General features: G+C 35.0%; 1 protein-coding gene across 5 annotated transcripts in view; it reads left to right on the forward strand.

Annotated features, from left to right (window-relative positions):
• FIRRM (FIGNL1 interacting regulator of recombination and mitosis) overlaps nt 1–18,885 on the forward strand; it is a 64,275-nt gene that overhangs the window by 15,263 nt on the left and 30,127 nt on the right. For 4 of the 5 annotated variants that reach the window (XM_074308313.1, XM_074308314.1, XM_074308317.1 and 1 more), the window contains 9 exons: nt 1,366–1,450; nt 6,029–6,167; nt 7,386–7,466; nt 9,507–9,571; nt 13,512–13,660; nt 14,660–14,789; nt 16,408–16,594; nt 18,236–18,318; nt 18,649–18,700. In XM_074308313.1, the coding sequence (XP_074164414.1) occupies nt 1,366–1,450; nt 6,029–6,167; nt 7,386–7,466; nt 9,507–9,571; nt 13,512–13,660; nt 14,660–14,789; nt 16,408–16,594; nt 18,236–18,318; nt 18,649–18,700 (971 nt within the window). Of the gene's footprint in view, nt 1–1,365; nt 1,451–2,967; nt 3,267–6,028; nt 6,168–7,385; nt 7,467–9,506; nt 9,572–13,511; nt 13,661–14,659; nt 14,790–16,407; nt 16,595–18,235; nt 18,319–18,648; nt 18,701–18,885 lie in introns of those variants that run through there. The other variant, XM_074308318.1, reaches the window with a different exon arrangement.

The following is an 18,885-nucleotide window of genomic DNA, read 5'->3' on the forward strand; positions in this document are numbered from 1 at the left end:
TAAAGATAGCTAGTAATTTTGTAACACTAATCTAAAAGATATATAAACGCTGGCACTCAGGTTAATAAAAGAGAGTGACTGCAGACCATATCTTCCACCTAACTTCATGTTCATTCACACTTGATATTTCACTGGAGCTGGACTCCAACATCAAGAAACTTAAATTGTAGAAGGCACTGAAAAGTGATGGGGGGAGGGATAGGAAGCACAAGCATGTTGAAAGGAAATTACCTGGAAAAGTAGTGTATGGTTTTGAAGTGCCAAAGTCAGGGATAGACACCATAGATAATGAAGGCTGGCCAGTCTAGACCTTACTTTGAAGACCTCAGGAGGAATTTTAAGGCAATAGCTGGTGAAAAAAAATCTGTGTGACACAGGTTGAGGTTAAAGCAAGCATTCTTAACCTGTAGTTCATCATCCTTTCCTTGCCTCCATTCCCATGAGGTCTATGAAGTTGGATGGGGGAGGGGGGGGATTATATCTTTACTATGAATAATCTCTAACTGAAATTTAGAATGTCATTCAATTATGAATGTAAGTGATAGATATTATTCTTAGAAGAATCCATAGACTTTTCCAAACCTGCAGAGAAGTCTATATCAAACAAAAAAGGTTAAGAATTCCTGCTAGGTATTATTTTGAGAAGACCCAACATTGTCAGAAAATGACCTTGTAGTTACAGATGTATGAATATAACTGTATGGCACTGGCATTTGAGACTAGCCATTCCCCAACTAGTCTGTGCCTCAAGAGCTAAGGAAAATGATATAGAGTGAACAGCTAAGAGGAATAAAGAAAATGTTAGTGCTTGGATGAATAGGAGCATTGTGTGAATGGTACAGACATTAGTTTTTTTGTTTGTTTGTTTGTTTTTCCTTTATCTACTTATTTGATCCTTTTTGCTCAGAGTTGTTCCATTCCTTATTGAATATTCTGAAATTAAGGCAACTTGGAATTGAGGATAGAAGGCTGGCTTTATAGCCAAAACACTATGGATTTAAGTCTACCCGTAACCCTGGGCAACTCTTGTTGATTTACCTTGGTAGAGACTGATAGAGGATAACTATTTGTGCCAATGAAATCATAACTCTGAACAAAAAGGGAAAGAGAAAGTATATTATGAATCAAAGGGTAATTATAAAAAGCAGAAAAGCTATGAAATAGCTGTTTTTGTCTTCCTTTTCCTTAACAATTAGTTTCCTAGAGTTGAAAATTTTAAACATAAAATTACAAGCTAATTGTTTTATATAGTCTTAACTATTTTTAATGTATTAATTTGCAAATTTTGTCAGATCTTTTTACTAGAATAGAAACTTACCCAGTAAGTAAGCTTATATTTAATGATTATTCTACTTTTTTTTTTAGTTATTCATTCAGTATTGGGTATCTGCTCTGTTATTTCTGATATGGACCAAGCTTTTCATGCCAACACTTGGAAGTTTATAATTAAGTATGTATTTGTTCTTTGTATAGACTATGTTTTTGTTTATCTGTGAGTTGTATTAATTTAATAGTTTATGAAGACTTATTTAATGTCTTCTTTAGATGCTTTCTGCATCAATCATTTATTGTCATTCTTTCCTTACCCCTTATCTACTGTCTAATTTTCCCTATTCAGCAAACATGAACAAGTTTCTATCTTTAAAAAGTTTCCTTTGATCCTAATATTTCTCAGGCTAATGTACTCTATTTCTCCTCCCTTTTACTGTTCTATTCCTAAAAAAGAATAGTCTGTAATTGCTTCCTTAAATTTCTCATCATCTTTGAGATTTCCATTTTCAATCAACTTTGATTCTTCTCTCCCTTACCTCCCATGTCTAGTCAATTCCTAAATGCTACCTATTCTGCTTTCATGAGGGCAGCTAGGTGTCGCAGTGGATAGAGCACCAGCCTTGAATTCAGGAGGACCCGAGTTCAAATCTGATCTCAGACACTTAACACTTCCTAGCTGTGTGACCCTGGGCAAGTCACTTAACCCCAGCGGGGGGGGGGGGGGGGGAACAAGTATTCTGCTTTCATAGGGTCACTTATGTCTGTTCCCACTTCTCCACTGATACTGCCACCATTCTAATTTAGATACTTTATCACGGCTTGTCTGGACTAGAGATCTTTTTTCTTCCAATCCATCCTTCAGATGCCTGCCAATACGATTTTCCTAAAACACAGATCTTACCATGTCACTGTCCTATTTAAGAAACTTCAGTGCCTTTCCATTACCTATGCCAGTTAGTCTGGCATTTAATCTATGAATGGCTAGAGTTGAACAAGACAGGCTAGGGACAGGAGAGACAGGAATCAAATAAATCAGAAGTTTAATTTCAAAGTTAGGGAAACATCTTTTAAGTAAGGAGGCAAATTAAACACACGTGTGCCCTTCTTCCCCCAGTGGGGGAATCCATTCTAGTGTGATCAAATCTTAGTACTTAACCAGGAGTTACATATACAGTGAGTCGTAGCCTGAGTATGAAGGGGTAATAGCAACAATGAGACAAGTTTGATTCATAGCAGGGCTTCATTATCTGGAATTGTTTGAGCTCAGAGAACTCCTAATGCTGGTCAAAGCAATACAATAATTATATGAAACAATTCTGGGATGTTGCTGAGGCTGAGATTAACCAGAGGGTGACAGCAAAGGATTGTTGATATGCCTAGCTCAGGGTACAGTCTACTTGCTAAGTCTTAGCTCTAGTAGCATGTCTCCTACTAGTATCTTGACACCTATTAAATGGCATTCCAATTCCATAGCTTGGCATTTAAGGCTGACCAGAATCTATTTCCAAATTGTGTTTTTCGTTTGTTTGTTTGTTTTTTTAAGTTCCTATTACTCCCTTTCAAAATCCCTTGTTCAAGGCAAAACATCTTCCCCAGAAGTCCCCCTTAGCATTCCAACACCTGTTACAGTCTATGTGTATAATCTATTTCCAGGCTTTTGGCACTACTTCTTGTCCATCTTTCTTTTCCTTCAAGACTCAGTAGGTCTGTGGGAAACTCCGTCTCCCTCCCTGAGGCACACACACGAGCCGCTTGCTCCCACACACCCCGCGGTGTGTCCCGGGCTGCACCCCTCCGGGGCCGGGGCACAGGGCATGCAATCGGCGCGTGCGGCCAGGGCGCACAGGGACAATGGAGGACCAGCCATGGGAGTGTCTCTACAAGCTGCTAGTGATCGGGGACCTGGGCATGGGCAAGACCAGCATCATCAAGTGCTATGTGCACCAGAATTTCTCCTCCCACTACCGTGCCACCATTGGCATGGACTTTGCCTTGAAAGTGCTGCAGTGGAACTTGGAGACTGTCATGCGCCTGCAGCTCTGGGACATTGTGGGCCAAGAAAGATTTGGAAATATGACAAGGGTTTATTACCGAGAAGTCATGGGAGCATTTATAGTCTTCGATGTCACCAGACCAGCCACTTTTGAGGCAGTGACAAAGTGGAAAAGTGACTTGGGACGCCAAATTAACTCTCCCTAATGGCAAGCCTGTGTCAGCAGTTCTCTTAGCCATTAAGTGCGACCAGGGGAAAGATGTGCTCCTCAACAGTGGACTCAAGATGGATCAGTTTTGCAAGGAAAATGGCTTTGTGGGATAGTTTGAAACATCAGCAAAGAAAAAACATTGACGAAGCCTCCAGGTGCCTGGTGAAGCATATACTTGCCAATGAGAGTGTCCTGATGTAGTCCGTGGAAAGTGACATCATAAAACCACACCTCCTTCCCTCCAGGATCTCCAGTTGCTCCAGCTGTTCCAAGCCCTAAGCTGGTGAATTCTGAGAATCTCTTGAGGGTTGCTTCATCAGCCCATGACTGGTTATTTATTGTTTCTGTTGAATACCAGAATAGGGAAATATATGCTTTCTTAAGCACAAAGATTTGCCCCCTCTGTCCTACAAGAGAGAAAAACCCTTTTCAAAAATCACCAACTCAGTATTTACAAGTTTTCAGAAAATTGAGTTTTTTATAAAATCCCAATACCTCCTGGTCATAATTGTCGATCAAGTTAGGGGAGGGTTGGAATCAGAACCCTCCTTGGTTCTTTTGTCTTTTATAGACAAATGAGGGAATGCATGACAGTTGCTGATTTGTTCCATAAATCTTTAAAGTAGTAATGGTGCTATTCAGAGACATCTTCCCTCCAAGTAGAAATAAGGTCTTCTCTGACTTAGTTCTTAAGAAAAACATACCAAATGGCTTGTTGAATGACAAAAAGTTAATTGTCGGTCTTTAAGTCCTTTCCCTTGCCTGTCTTCAGCAGTTTGTGTTAAAATGTTGAAAGCTAATGTACAAACCTTCCCCTCTAAGTGCCTTTCTACCAGCTTCTAACTAAAGCTGTGGGGTTAATATTGACTTGTTTTTATATATATATATATATATATATATATATATATATATATATATATATATATATATATATATATATATATATATATGTATTATATGTTGCTTTTTTTTTCCTCAATTGAAAAAAATAAAACATGGAAATATTAAAAAAAAAAAAAAGACTCAGTGGGCCTTTATCACCTCAACTGAAAGTGACCTTTCCCTTATTCACATTTTCCTAAAACATTTTGTCTAGTCCTCTCTCCCTTGCTTTCATTTTGCTTTCTTCATCCAGATCCATGCCATGTACCCCATCTTGTACTATAATTTATTCATTGTTAAGTCATAGACCTTTTCAAATTACAGAAACAGATAGAATTTTGAGATTATAATGTAATTTTTAAATTGCCCTGTTTTTTGTTTTGTTTTGTTTTGTTTTGTTTTGTTTTGTTTTGTTTTGTTTTTGAGACAGTCAGGATTAAGTGACTTGCCCCAGGGACATATAGCTAGTAAATGTCAAGTGACTGAGGTCAGATTTGAACTTCAAGTCCTCTTGATTACAGGGCATGTGCTCTTGTTGCTTCTACATGTAATTTAATAAATAAAACAAGTGAGTTTTAAAGGTGATTTTAAAAATTAACATTTAGTCACTGTTCTTATAATATTTAGATATCACCTATCAAAATTTCATAAAAATAAATTGATAAAACTTTCAAGTGTTAATTATTCTTTGACTTTTCTCTTTATGTGCAGAAGTCAGAGCGTAATGTAATCTTTTAAAATTATAGGTGCTAGAGAACCAGGTATTTAAGGAATATTTTAACTTTAATTTAATAATTTAACACTTATTCAATGACTGCTATGCGCAAGATGCTATATGTAACATGCCAAGACAGAAATGAAATGAAGTAATCCTTGTTCTCAAAGAGCTTATATTCTGTTGTTAACAGTATGTGCACAGGTAAGTATAATGCAGGTAAAATAAGGAGAGAATACTAACCATTGGGATGTATACAGGAAAGTCTTGGGAGACTTTGTGGTAGAAGCTCCTGAGCTAATAACCCTGGCATTCTGAGATACAGGAATAAGGAAAGAGTATATTCCAGGCTTGGGGGATAACCCATACAAATGCTTGTTTCTGGGAAATAAAATGCCAAATTTGAGGAACCAGTCCAAGTTGACTGAAAAGAAATTAGGATGAAGGAAAATAGCAAGGAAAAAAAATCCTGGTTTCTTGTTGCCTTGTCCCAACCAATAATCCATACAAGAGGTGGGGAAAAGGCTGGAAATGTGGTGCACTTTAAATGCCAGATCAGGGGATTTATATTGTATTCTAGAAGCAATGAAGAACTATTAAAGATACATTTGCTTGTTCCCCAGAGGAATAAAATGATCCCAATTTGTGCCTTAGGAGTGTTTTTTTGATAGGAGTTTGAATTGCATCACCATATTCATCAGCCTTGATAACTCACCTTTGAAGCAGCAGAGGAAAAATAATGTAAACATCCTTTGAAAAATAAGAGACTTAAGATTTGGGTAGGTAGCCCCATGTGCCTGTTGGGTGGAGTGGGTAAACTTAGGCAACTTTGTGCTGACTCATACCTGTGACCTGATTTCTACTTTTAGGTCTTTGAAGAGACATAGTTTTGTGACAGAAAGCCATGTGAGGTTTTTGTGTGTTAATTACCTGCTGAATTTCTTTCTCCACTTAGGCAAAGCCTTAAGCATCAGTCTGTGATAAAGAGTCAGTTGAAGCACAAAGATATAATTGCTGCCTTATGTGAAGACATTCTCTTCTCCTTCCATTCTTGTTTACAGTTAGCTGAACAGATGACACAGTCAGAGACACAGGTAAAACCTACTCTGATAAAAGATACTTAAACAAGAAAAAAAATTTTTTTTTCCTGAGGCAATTAGAGTTAAGTGACTTGTCACAGTTAGAAAGTGTTAAGTATCTAAGGCTGGATTTGAATTCAGATCCTCCTGACTTCAGGATTAGTGCTCTATCCACGGCACCACCTAACTGCCCCTAGAAAAAACTTTCTTTGACAGTAAATGAACCACATTTTCACTGGAGAAGGTTATTTAAAATTTTGGTTTTCTTCAGCTAGCTGATTGTCTAAGTTTTCCCACTTGAAAATGCATTTAGAGATACAATTTGGGATGTCAGGCCTATACTTTGTTAGGTTGTTACCTTTGGAGGAGGCACTCCCTTTCCTGACATCTGTTGGGCAATGGAAGTGGACTCCGAGTGCCAGGCTTCTGTTGGAGGATCCAATTAATCAAGGTTTGAAGGACTGTAGATAAAAGAATCAAGGTGGCTTTAGGATGGGGGTGGAGCTAGAAAAAAAATTTTAGGAGTAAGAGGGAAGAAGGCCTAATGGAAAGAGAAATGACATAGAGAACATTTTTACCCTGCCTATTATTTTTCCTGTCTTTTCTTTTGCCTCTTGTCTTTGCCCTTAGTGTTGTTGGTGATTGAGAAAGAGATCCCCCTATTTACTTTGCTACTCTAGGCCATTCTCCAATCAACACTAAGATAGAATAAAAAATGGAAGAGAACTGGAAAAGGAGATTGTTCACATCTGCTATGTATAAGTCTATCTGCATATATATCCTAGAATTTTAGAATTAGAAGAGATCTTTTAAAGATAAATCTAGTCAATCTTTTTTAATATTTTAAAAAAGGAAACCAAAGCAAATAGATTTTGTTATTTATTGAGACCCTGCAATTAATAGCATAACCAGATTGAATTCTTATTTTCTGTCTTCCAGGCCAGACTTCACACTATATATGAAAATTTAACTATTATTAATTACCCTTTGCTGCTCAATATGAAACTTTATTTAGGAGCCAGTGATTTTCAAGTATAGCCTTTATAATAATTTTTTTTAATGTATTTATTTCTTTGTTACTCATGTTACTTGGGTATAACTAGTGGAAAATTGCTATTCCTTGGAATATTTAAATTTTAGGTGTTTTCATTAAGAATTGAAGCTTAATTTTAAAGATAGTGTTCTCTTTATAAGTATTTTTCTTATATTTTCTTTCATTTTAATTTTTAACAGGAGAATGCTGACAATAAATTATTCCAGAAAAGAGTTAAATTATGTCGTTTCTTTGTCAATTCCCTTTTGCACTACACTAAGGTAAGACTTATTTTGGATTCTAAATTATCATATTTTTATTTTCTTTACATTTATTTTTATTATCAGTGTGAAGACTGCCATGGCATAGTGGATAAAACACTGGTCTTGGAATTGGGAAGACCTGAGTTTAAATTTTGCCTCAAATACTTAATGGGTTTGTGATTTCTGGTCAAGATACTTAACCTTTCTCATTAGTAAAATGAGAGACCTAAACTCTATAGGCCTAAAATACTTTATAATTTCAGTTCTAATTTTATGATTGTCACATGTTTTTATATTCTGTGTTATGTTTGATAAAAGACTTCTTTGAAGGATGTAGAAGAAATAAATTTTTCTGCTAGTTGGGGAGACAAAAATTAACATACATGAAAAAACTATGTTAAACAGAAAATGGCTTAAAAATTGATTCTTAGCTTCTCTTACCCCCTTTTTTTAATCCCTTTATCCCTTGCACTATAGCAGCAGAAAGATCAGCATGGCATGGGGGTGATGGGCATTGTTTGTTTTTTTTGTACAGTGAGTTGGCATGGTTAAAGCATTCATCACCAAATAACCAGATTATTTATTAATTATGAATTTCTTTCTATTTAGCCAGGCTAGGACAATCTATTCCTAGGACCATATTCAAAGACTTCTAATATGATAGAATCTACCAGAGTTTGCACTCTGCAAACATATCCCTTTTAGAATCCAGGATTCTCAGCTATAATGAGGTAGGAGAAAAGGACTAGGTGAAAGAAGCAATATAAAACACCTGTAGTTGTAGTTGTTTGGATAGTCAGGAAAAGGATGGGCAGAATTTGAATTGAATTGAATTCTGGGCAAGGGGAATGATAAATGACATCTTGAAAGCAATGACTACAGGACATAAATAGAAGAGCAGCTCTGTGTTGGAGAGTAGTAGAAATAAAGTTGGATAGAATAAATTTCAAATCTGGCCTGTGTGATCTTGGGCAAGTCATTTAATCCTGTTTGCCTGAGTTTCCTCATCTGTAAAATGAGTTGAAAAAGGAAATGGAAAACAATGTTTGTATTTTTCCCGAGAAAAATGCAAATGGGCAGAGAGTTGGACATGACTGAAAACTACTGAACAACAGTGACAAGTTAGATCTCATCAGATGTTCTGAATGAACATGAAAGCTAAGTACAGAAATTTCAATGCTATAGGAAATAGAAAAATGCTTTATTGAGCAGAGAAGTGACATGAGTGATAATTTTTTTCTTTCTTCTTTTATATTATAGCTTTTTATTTACAAGATATATGCATGGATAATTTTTCAGCATTGACAATTGCAAAATCTTTTGCTCCAATTTTTTCCCTCCTTCCTCCCCACCACCTCCCCCAAATGGCAGGTTGACCAATGCATGTTATATATGTTAAAGTATATGTTAAATACAATATATGTATACATGTCCATACAGTTATTTTGCTGTACAAAAAGAATTGGACTTTTGAAATAGTGTACAATTAGCCTGTGAAGGAATTAAAAAATGTAGGCGGACAAAAATAGAGAGATTGGGAATTCTATATAGTGGTTTACACTCATTTCCCAGACTTCTTTCGCTGGGTGTAGCTGGTTCAATTCATTACTGCTCTATTGGAACTGATTTGATTCATCAAAATGAGTGATATTTTAGCAACACCACTGGTTTCTGGCTGCCATGCTGAAGGGTAAATGGGATGAGGAGAACCTAAAGTCAAAGAGAACTGTTCAGAAACTGTTTTATTAATCTAGTTGTGAGGTATTAAGAGCTCCCAATTTAGAATGGTAGCAGTGAAAATGAAGGGGATAAAGAGACATCAGAGTAGAAGAGGTCACTGATAAGACACCCTGAGAAAAGATGAGATCTCTGAAGGAGAGGAGTGTGTATATGTATGTTTGATTAAGAATTCTTGCTTCTTAATCTCTTTTTCTGGCTCTTTTTTTTTTTCAAATCCATGACAATTTTATTTTGTATTTTTATTTTTTTGTGTATGTTACTATTCATATTTGTGTATTAAATATGTAAATAGAAAATAAGTTATTTTTTATATTTTAGGAATTTCTTCCTTTTCTCTCTGATTCTTGCTGTACACTACATCAACTTTATCTTCAGACACACAGGTAAGGCATAGAAAATCATTTGATTACTAAAGTTAGTACAGATAGACCATTTGAATAGTGAGCCTTAGTTTCCTCATTTGTAGAACGAAAGTAGGAGACTTTAGGACCAGTTAGGTCCTTTTTGTCTTTAAATCTAGGGTGCCATTAGCGTAAGAATTAGTTAAATTTATGTTTGTCTTCATTATTCATTATGTATTATGCATCATCCAAAATTAGCCACTATGATTTTTTTTTTTTTTTGTACTGTCATCTTTTCGGTAAATTTTATTTGCTTCAAATAATGGGATTTGTGATGGTTCTCTAAATCTGTTGTAGTGAGTTCAATGATAAGCATGTGATGGTCCTTGATAACTAATACGATGATGTTATGACCAGAATCAGAAATATCATATTGTAGGATATAAGCAGTTATTATTGCAATTTGCACACTCTAGTGGTTTTCATTGTTGTCAAATGTTATTGTAGTCCCACTCAGTAGAAGATGAGTTGATATAGATATGTAAAGTTGTTTGCTTAGTAACATCTGATATTACAGTGTTTTGACATTCTATCCATTAGATAACCAAAATAACCAGCTCATGAAAAAAATGAGTCAATTAACTGGAAAAAAAAATCAAATCAGTTTTTTTGTTTTTTTGTTTTTTGGTTGGTCAGCGGAAGTCCAGACTAGTTGAGCTGTATTATCTAAAATTAGATATTGACAATTTTATTGATCTCAAGTGTGTCTTTGCTATTATTGTCATTCAACAGACTAACTTCTCTTCAGTACTGTCAGGAACATCACAATTAAAGAAACTTTTTTTAAAAAGAGGTGATTAAGTAAAAAATCTAATTTCACATAGATTTAACTAAAATGCAATTTTAACTCCAGTAACCAAAAGTAAAACATTCCATTTATATTATAGCAGAATATATTAAGTATTTTTTACTTTCCCTTTCTCCTTGCTTAGTCATAATTACACCATTTCCTCTCATTTTCCTTCCCAATTGTGTCCCTATATCTCAAGAAATAGGAAGGAACCCCAGGGGCAAAATGGAGATTCTTATCTATTTATATTCAGAATTCCACTTCTTATATTAGATTCCATCACTTGTCCCTGGATTATTCCAAACAACATATCGGTAGATGAATTCACTTTCATCTTAATCTCAGTCTGCTATTCCTGGTTCCAAGAGCAACATTTTTTCCCCAAAAAAATTTAATTGCATTCACATTCATTTCAAGTGTTCTCCTTCTGACTTCCTTAATTCTATCAAGGACAATATCATTCTTCCTAATACCCAGATTTGCAACCTTGGAATTATCCTCCACTTTTTACTCATATTCATCTCCTCCATGTCAAAGGCAGTTGCCAAGTTTTGTGATCCCACCTCCTCAATATCTTTGATTTGACCTTTTCTTTCAACTCATACCCTAGTCATATAGTATCATTATCTCTTATTTGGACAATTGCAATAGCTTTCTAATTGGTTTTCATATGTTTGATCTTTCTCTTTTTCATTCTCTACACAGCTGCCAAATTGATATTCCTTTTCTGGCTCATTATTTGTGTATTGCTTCCTAACTGATGATTACACGAAGCTCTTTCCAAAGCCTGCTCTAATTCTCTCTATACACTCTTTCGATGATCTCATCTCCTCCTATGAGCTTAGTTATCCCCATGCTGATAACTCTTCTGAATCTTAATCCTGCATCACCAAATTTCTAGTGGTGATTGACTATGTAGATCCATTTCAAATCTAGCATGTTCAAAACAACATATAATCTTTCTCCTGAAACTTTTTGTCTTTTTTTGTCTTTTCCAAATTTAACTATTTATATCAAGGGCACCATTATCTTTCCAATCTCCAGATACCTTTTTGTTGTTGTTCATTCATTTAAGCCTTGTCTGACTATTCATGACCCCATTTGAGATTTTCTTGTCAAAGGTATTGGAATGGTTTACTATTTCCATCTCTTGTTAATTTCATTGATGAGGATACTGAGGAAAATTGGGCAAGTGGCATTCTATTCACTGGACCACTTAGCTGCCCAACATTTATACCCTGAACTTTATCCTGGACTGCTCATTCTCCCATACCCACATATATAGTCAATTGCCAAATCTTACCATTTCTTCCTTTACAATTTCTCATGCTTCTAACTCCAGTCTTTACTCATAAAGACATATTAATTCAAGATCTTATCACTTTTTGCCAAATTATTGCTAGACTCCTAATTGATCTTGTCTCCAGTTTCTCCACATTCCAATTCATCCTCCAGACCACTCCCAAAGTAATTTTATTTAAGCATATATCTGACTCTGCTCCCCCACCCCATTTTCCCTATTCTACTTCAACTCAATAATCTCAGTGACATTAGTTATTGGTGTTAGGATATAATATACTTTTGTTTAGATTTTAAAGAGCCTTACAACCTCACTCTAACCTCTATTTCTAGCTTCCCTGGATGTTGTTCTCCACTCCTGCATGTGGCAGTCCAGCTAAATTGGACTCCTTTCTCTTTATTACTCTCCTGTTACATCCCCCTGTCCCCATGTTTCTCTGCTCCTGATTTCCAGGCCTAAGATGTGCTCCCTCCTTACCTCATTCTCCTTTAAGGCTCAGCTCAAGCACTGTCAACTTAACTGAAGTATTTCCTGATATTCCTGATGCTTCCCAAGTACTTTGTATTATGTTATCTTCTTCCTGAAACCTTTGGTACTTTTTGTCATGTTTTTCTCTCTTCTTTCCATGTCCTTCCTTTCCCCGCCTCCTCACACCCACCTTCCTACCTTTTCCTCATGTCTTATTTCCTGATCTTTCACCCTGATTGATTTCATTGGGGTCTGTATTTCAAAGCATGTCACCTCTTCCCACAATGAGCTCTCTAGGGGTCAGAAATGGCTTCAGTTGGCTGCCCTTCTCTTTCTTCCAGGTTAGGTAAAAGGTTCACAGTCTTCTCTTGTCCCTCCCCCCTTTAACACACACATCCATATGCATATGGTCTCTTGTCCTGTTGACTAGTCCTGCTTCCTTTTTTTTTTTTTTTTTTTTTCAGTTCTATGGCTCAGCACCTGCAGTTCAGAATCTGTTTTCTCTGGCATTGCCAGTGCAAGAGCTTTGCAGCACAGACTTTCCCAGTCACTATGAATTTATTTTGTATATAGTCTACATTTGCTTTTCTATGTATTTGTTGTGTCTTCTGCCCTTCCTTACAATGTAAGCTTCTTGAAGCAAGAATTGATTCCTTTTGTATTTTTTATCTCCAGTGCATTGCATAGTGTCTGCTCTGTGGTAGGCATTTAATAATTGATCCCTAACTTTTACTTCCTAGTTTATTTCTAGTACTATAGCCTACTTTGTAAAGCTTTGAAATTCTCAGACTGACCATTCCATTAAACTATAGTTTCAGCATTCTGTTATTACTGAAAAACTTAAAAGAAATAATTTTCTTATATTGTTCATGGCTGTTGAATTCAAGGTTGATGTTTTCTGTGTTGTCAATATGTTTATCATTGTTATGGAGTGCCATAATATTGTACCAGATATTTATCTCAGTAATTAAAAAATATTCAAAATGTTGGCTTTGATATGTAGTTTAGAATTTAGAGTTTTATTTTACTGTACTTTTTGATCTAAACCTACAATTTCATTGGAATATTTTTAAAAATATCACTCTTCTGGTACAGATAACAAATTATAATCTTAGGGAGTTGCCCAGAGAACGGAGAGTAACTTGCTAAAAGTGCTGCTGCCAGGATGTAGAAGAGACAAGATTTAAGTTTCGGCCTTTCCAGCTCTCTATTCACGTCACCACATTGCCTTAGGATAAAATTCTTAAATAATTTTAGCCATTAGGATTTTCCATATTGATTTGACTTATTCTGATGTCTATTGGTATAAAATTTGGTACTGCTTACAAATCACTAACAAGCTTTTTTATTTTTTCATTTTATAGTAAATTTCCTCCAAGTCTGTATGCTACAATGATTCCCAAGGCACAAGAGAAGGAAATATTAAGTGTATTTCTAGTGGCTCTGGATCCACTCATCAGTCAACTTTTATCATTCAGCCCTTTTGTAGAGACTGTATTAGAAGACAAATTAGGTAAATTCCATTTGTCTTTCAAATAAAATATAAAATTCCTGTGCACCATTTAGTGTTCAATTCCCTCCATAATTTGACTCCAATATACTTTCCCATCCTTATATCTTATTATTTTTCATATATTCAGCATTCCATTTAAAAATGGGCAATTCTCTATTCCTTGTTCTCTTTCTGCCTTTTCCACTCCTCTTTACTGGAAAGGGTTACTTCTTTTGACTCCCTTTTCCCCAACTCCTGCCATCTCATTTTCCTCTTGTTTAAGGAGGAAGATATTTATTCTTTTATGAAGACTTTCCTTAAGCTTCTTTATCTAGGTGAGAATGATCTTTCTTTCTCCTCAAATTTCTTTTTTTTTTTTTTGAAGCTGGGATTAAGTGACTTGCCCAGTATCATACAGCTAGGAAGTGTTAAGTGTCTGAGACCAGATTTGAACTCGGGTCCTCCTGAATTCAAGGCTGGTGCTCTATCCACTGTGCCACCCAGCTGCCCCATCTCTTCAAATTTCTTAAAGCATTTTTCCTAGACTTCTAATGCATTTTTCTTTTTATCATACTTATTTATGTAAATGTCTTCCCTGTCACTCCTCCATTAGATTATAAACCCTTTGAAAGGAACCCTTTATCTCATCATTAGTGCCTGCATATACAATGACTACTTCATAAATATTTCTCTAATTATGTAGAATAATTTATTATATTTCATTGTGTACAGAATGATATTTTTTGTATAGGTAATCCATTATTTCAATTTCTGCAACTCCTGATTCTTTCCCCTTGCATTTACAACTGATTTAATTTGAAATACACACACACACACACACACACACACACACACACACACACACACACACACACACACACCCCCATACCCATTTCCCAGTGCTCTGAAAGTTAAAAGTTACATATGTCTTGTCACCAGAATTTAATTTTAAGTGAAATTTGATTTGTTTAAAAATATTTGTGTAAATATATTATTCTCTCATTTGTTTTTCACTTTAAGATCTATCTTCTGAGCTACAACTTCCCCAGTGTCTCCTTCTAGTTAATGTAATGGACAAGCTACCGTCTCAGCCTGAAAATGTACAGCATCTTTGGTGTAAGAGAAGCCAATATTCTGAACATAAATCTAGGTAATAAAAATGTTTTTATTAAATACAAAACATACTATAGATGAACTACTGTAAACTCTGTTATTTGACATGATACTTTAATCAAATTTTCTGATCAGTAATGAGTTGCCAATTTTCAGAGAATTAGAATGATGACAATTTAATACTAAAACTATTGTTAATATGACAGTCTTTGTAATTCAGAAATTAATTGGATATTTTCTCTTTTTTAAAAATACATCTCACATTTGATCATTTAATTTGGATATTTTTCATTACATACGAAAATCTTAAATGTTACATCTCTAAATAGATTTATTTTAAAACTTTTGTTGATGCTTTCTGCTTTTACATTACGATTATTTCCAGATAGCTTCCTTATAATTTATCCCCACCTAGTGAGCTTTCCATTATAACAAAGAAAAACAAATCAGCAAAATCATTTGACAGAATGACCATATATGATAGCACATAAGAAAAGAGAGAGATGCATTTCTTCATCTTTTCTCAGTGCCAGAATTTGTGTCATTTTAGTTACACAATTTGGACTTCGTTTTAATCCTCTTATTTGAATCGTTGTCATTGTATACTTTGTTTTCTGTATTCTGCATAGTTCACATAGTCCTTTTCATAGTTCTCTAAAAGTATTAATATTTCATTTCCTCATATATGATACTATTACATTATATTGCATATATCTCAAATTGTTCAGCCTTTCTATTTTTCCAATAATATCTTAATAGAGTATGCCTTTATCACTTTATACTTGTTATTTCAGCCTCTTAATTGGCCTTCCTCTAACTTTCTACCACAGTTACCAGATTAATCTTCCTAACATACTACTTTCTTATTCTCCTCTCAAAGACATTTAATTGTTATTTGTTTTCTAAAGGACCAAAAAATTCAACTTAGCATTTAATTCACAGTGAGATTTCCTGATTGTCCTTGAATATATACTGCAGCTCTCTCAGGGATTTTGTTTATATGGTGTCTTTCTGGACTTAAAATGATATATATCACTGTGTAAAAGAAAGCTTAGATGCTCAAGTAAAATCCTACATGAAACTTCATTTGAGAATTCCAATTTGCCTTGATCTTTCCCACTTTGGAGGGAAAATAACATGTACTATTGCCTTCTTTTTAAATATCTCATTACGCCTCCTAACTGTTAGGTGGACTTCAAGAATCTGTGTGATCGGGCCGCTAGGTGGCGCAGTGGATAGGGCACCAGCCTTGAATTCAGGAGGACCCGAGTTCAAATTTGGTGTTAAGTGTTAACACTTCCTAGCTGTGTGACCCCTGGGCAAGTCACTTAACCCCAGCCTCAAAAAAAGAAAAAAAAAAAGAATCTGTGTGATCCTCTCCTTTCTCTTTACATTCTCTCACTTGGTGACCTCAAGAGCTCCTATGGGTTTAATTATCATCCCTATGTTTCTCAGGTTCTGCTCACTTTACTCTGCATAACTTCTTGTAAGTCTTCCCAGGTTTCTCTGAAATTAGCCCTTTTGAGTCCGTTATCTTTGTTCTATCTCTTTAAGATGTTTTTCTTGACTTATATAAGCCCTGTATGTGTTATTGTTACAATTGTTTAAGAACTAAATGTTAACCATATTGGCTTCAATGTTCTTGCTTTTTCTAGGATGTCTTTGCTTGAAGCCATTTTCTACAGTTTTGAGCAGTGCTCGGGGGAGCTGTCTTTGCCTGCTAATTTGCCAGAAGTTATAAGTAAAGGACAAGCTGAAATGGCTGTCACCTTATATCAATATGTCTGTGTTCACTTGTGCACTTTCATTGCTTCTTTTCACCCATCCCTGTTCCCTGAACTGGTAAGCTATGGTAAAATTCTAGGAAAAATTTATCAATATATATAACTCCTACTATTTTTACACTGAAATTATGGAACATGGAAATTGGAGAGAAACATTGTGGAATAGATAAAAAGGATATTTCTATATAGTCTTTTAAATAGACATTCTTCTTTAATACTTTACTTTTCCTTCATCTTTATTTAATATTCAGCCTACAAAATGGATGTTTATGCTAATCATATCTAGGTATGTTTATTTGATTAACATCTTTCTAGATATAAAGATGGGGAGAGGGAGACATAATGGATAGAAAATTTTAAATCTATATGCCTACATGAAGAGAGAAAGGAGCAAAAGGAGCTTAAAATTTTGTCCTCTCTTGGTTGGTTTAAAAATTAATCATATATAACATTTGGCCTTTATAAACCTAATTTTTGAAATGAAGAACTATGCTTATTTAAAAAAAAATTATTACTTATTATTCTACATAGTCCCTCTTTTTCACTCCCCATCGGGAAAAAAAAAAAATTCAGAATTATCACTATAGTTTGTGGGGAAAAACAATTGTTTTTGACAATATACCAGTGAAGAGAAGTCTGTTTTTAAAATTAAAGTAGTGCCTGTAGAATCTGTATAGAAAATGTGTAATATAGAAACCATATTTGAATCAGTGAATCAGCATTCAGAAAACATCAGACAACAGGGGCAGGTTTCAGTTGCTGACACACTTTTCATTATGAATTAATTATTATTCTCACAGTCAAGCTGAAAAGACTTATCTTACTTTTGTGTAATCTCAGACTCTGTCCTGGACCCTCTTCCCTCTGAAACTATTGGTGATCATATCAGTTTACATTCATCTCTATGTAAATAGTACTGTCATCACCCAGCACCTCAAAATCATTATGTCTAAAACAGAGCTCATTTTGTTTCCTCATATATCCATCTATGGATAATATGAATAACATAAAGATATCTGTTGTGTTGTCCAAAATCTAGTCCACTATCTCTAACCTTGCAGGTTAACTCAAACCATGAAAATTTCTTAATCACAGGAGGAAAAATAGGAGTAGTTACTAGCTCCTTGTTCCCAATTTCCAACCAATCATATTGTTCCTCGCATTGATGGTGAGCTCTTTTAACTAAACATAACTTGTTCCCCACAACTCTGTACTCCCCAAACTCCCGAACTGTTCTGTACTCTCTTCTGAGAGTTGTCATTCCTGTCATGCAGGGTCTTAGCTTTCCTGAGGAGATCCTATTTATTGGTGAATTCACACTTTGCTAATAAATTAATCATACTTAGAACTTTGTGCCTCAGTTTACTTTATTTTAACTGTAACAAGAGCCATCTTCAAGCTTTTCCCATTTTCAGTCATTTGTCAAGTTGGACCAGTTATATGTTTATAACATCTGTTGCATCTGGCCCCTTTTCTCCATTCATACCAGAAGCATCTTCATTTTGGCCCCTCCAAATATGTTTCCCTCTATCCATAGTTTTCCTTCTTCATTCTATTTAAGGACGAAAGTGAAACAATCCCTGCCATCAAGGAGCTTACATTCTATTAGGGCATGTGTTGTGTGTGGGTATGTACACATACACTTAGATATATAAATACAATGTATAACATTTTAAAATACAAATTTGTTTTAATTTAGGATACCATTTTATTGAATGCTGTACTTAATTCTGGAATGATTACCACCTTATTAGCTATGGATACATGGTGCTTCTTGGCCCGGTAAGGTATAACCTAAAGTTGCTGTGTGACATGTCTTTATATTGATTTCTAGGAATAAGTAGCAATAATTAATTGTCAGTTCAAAGATACTTTGATTTCAAGTTTAATCTTTTATATAGAAAAAGTAGTAGTGTTGCAGGTTAGAGAACCATTTTAGGCCATCTTTCAGAATTCAAGATTAAATTTCTTAGCTTATTTTGTCATCTTAGAAATGATTGAAGTTTTAAAATATTTTTTCTTTTTAAAAATATTTGTTGCTTTACTAGAGTTCATTTCCTTGCTTATCTTAATAAGTATGTGAGCCCGAATTATTTCTCTTTTGTATCTCAGGTATGGGACTGCTGAACTCTGTGCCCATCATGTGTTCATAATAGCACATTTGGTGAGTAGCATAAGTCCATTTGTATTTAGATATGCAAATTCTATTCTCTATTTTTATGTTGAAGAATGCTAACGATATGAAGTAGTATGCATGTTGAACTACAGAGTTCTTTTCTTCTATGATTAATTTTATCCTTTTCAGAAAGAAGAATTAGAAATAACGTGACTGAACACAGAGGAAATTGT

Source organism: Sminthopsis crassicaudata, chromosome 4, assembly GCF_048593235.1.
Source record: "Sminthopsis crassicaudata isolate SCR6 chromosome 4, ASM4859323v1, whole genome shotgun sequence".
NCBI lineage: Eukaryota > Metazoa > Chordata > Mammalia > Dasyuromorphia > Dasyuridae > Sminthopsis > Sminthopsis crassicaudata.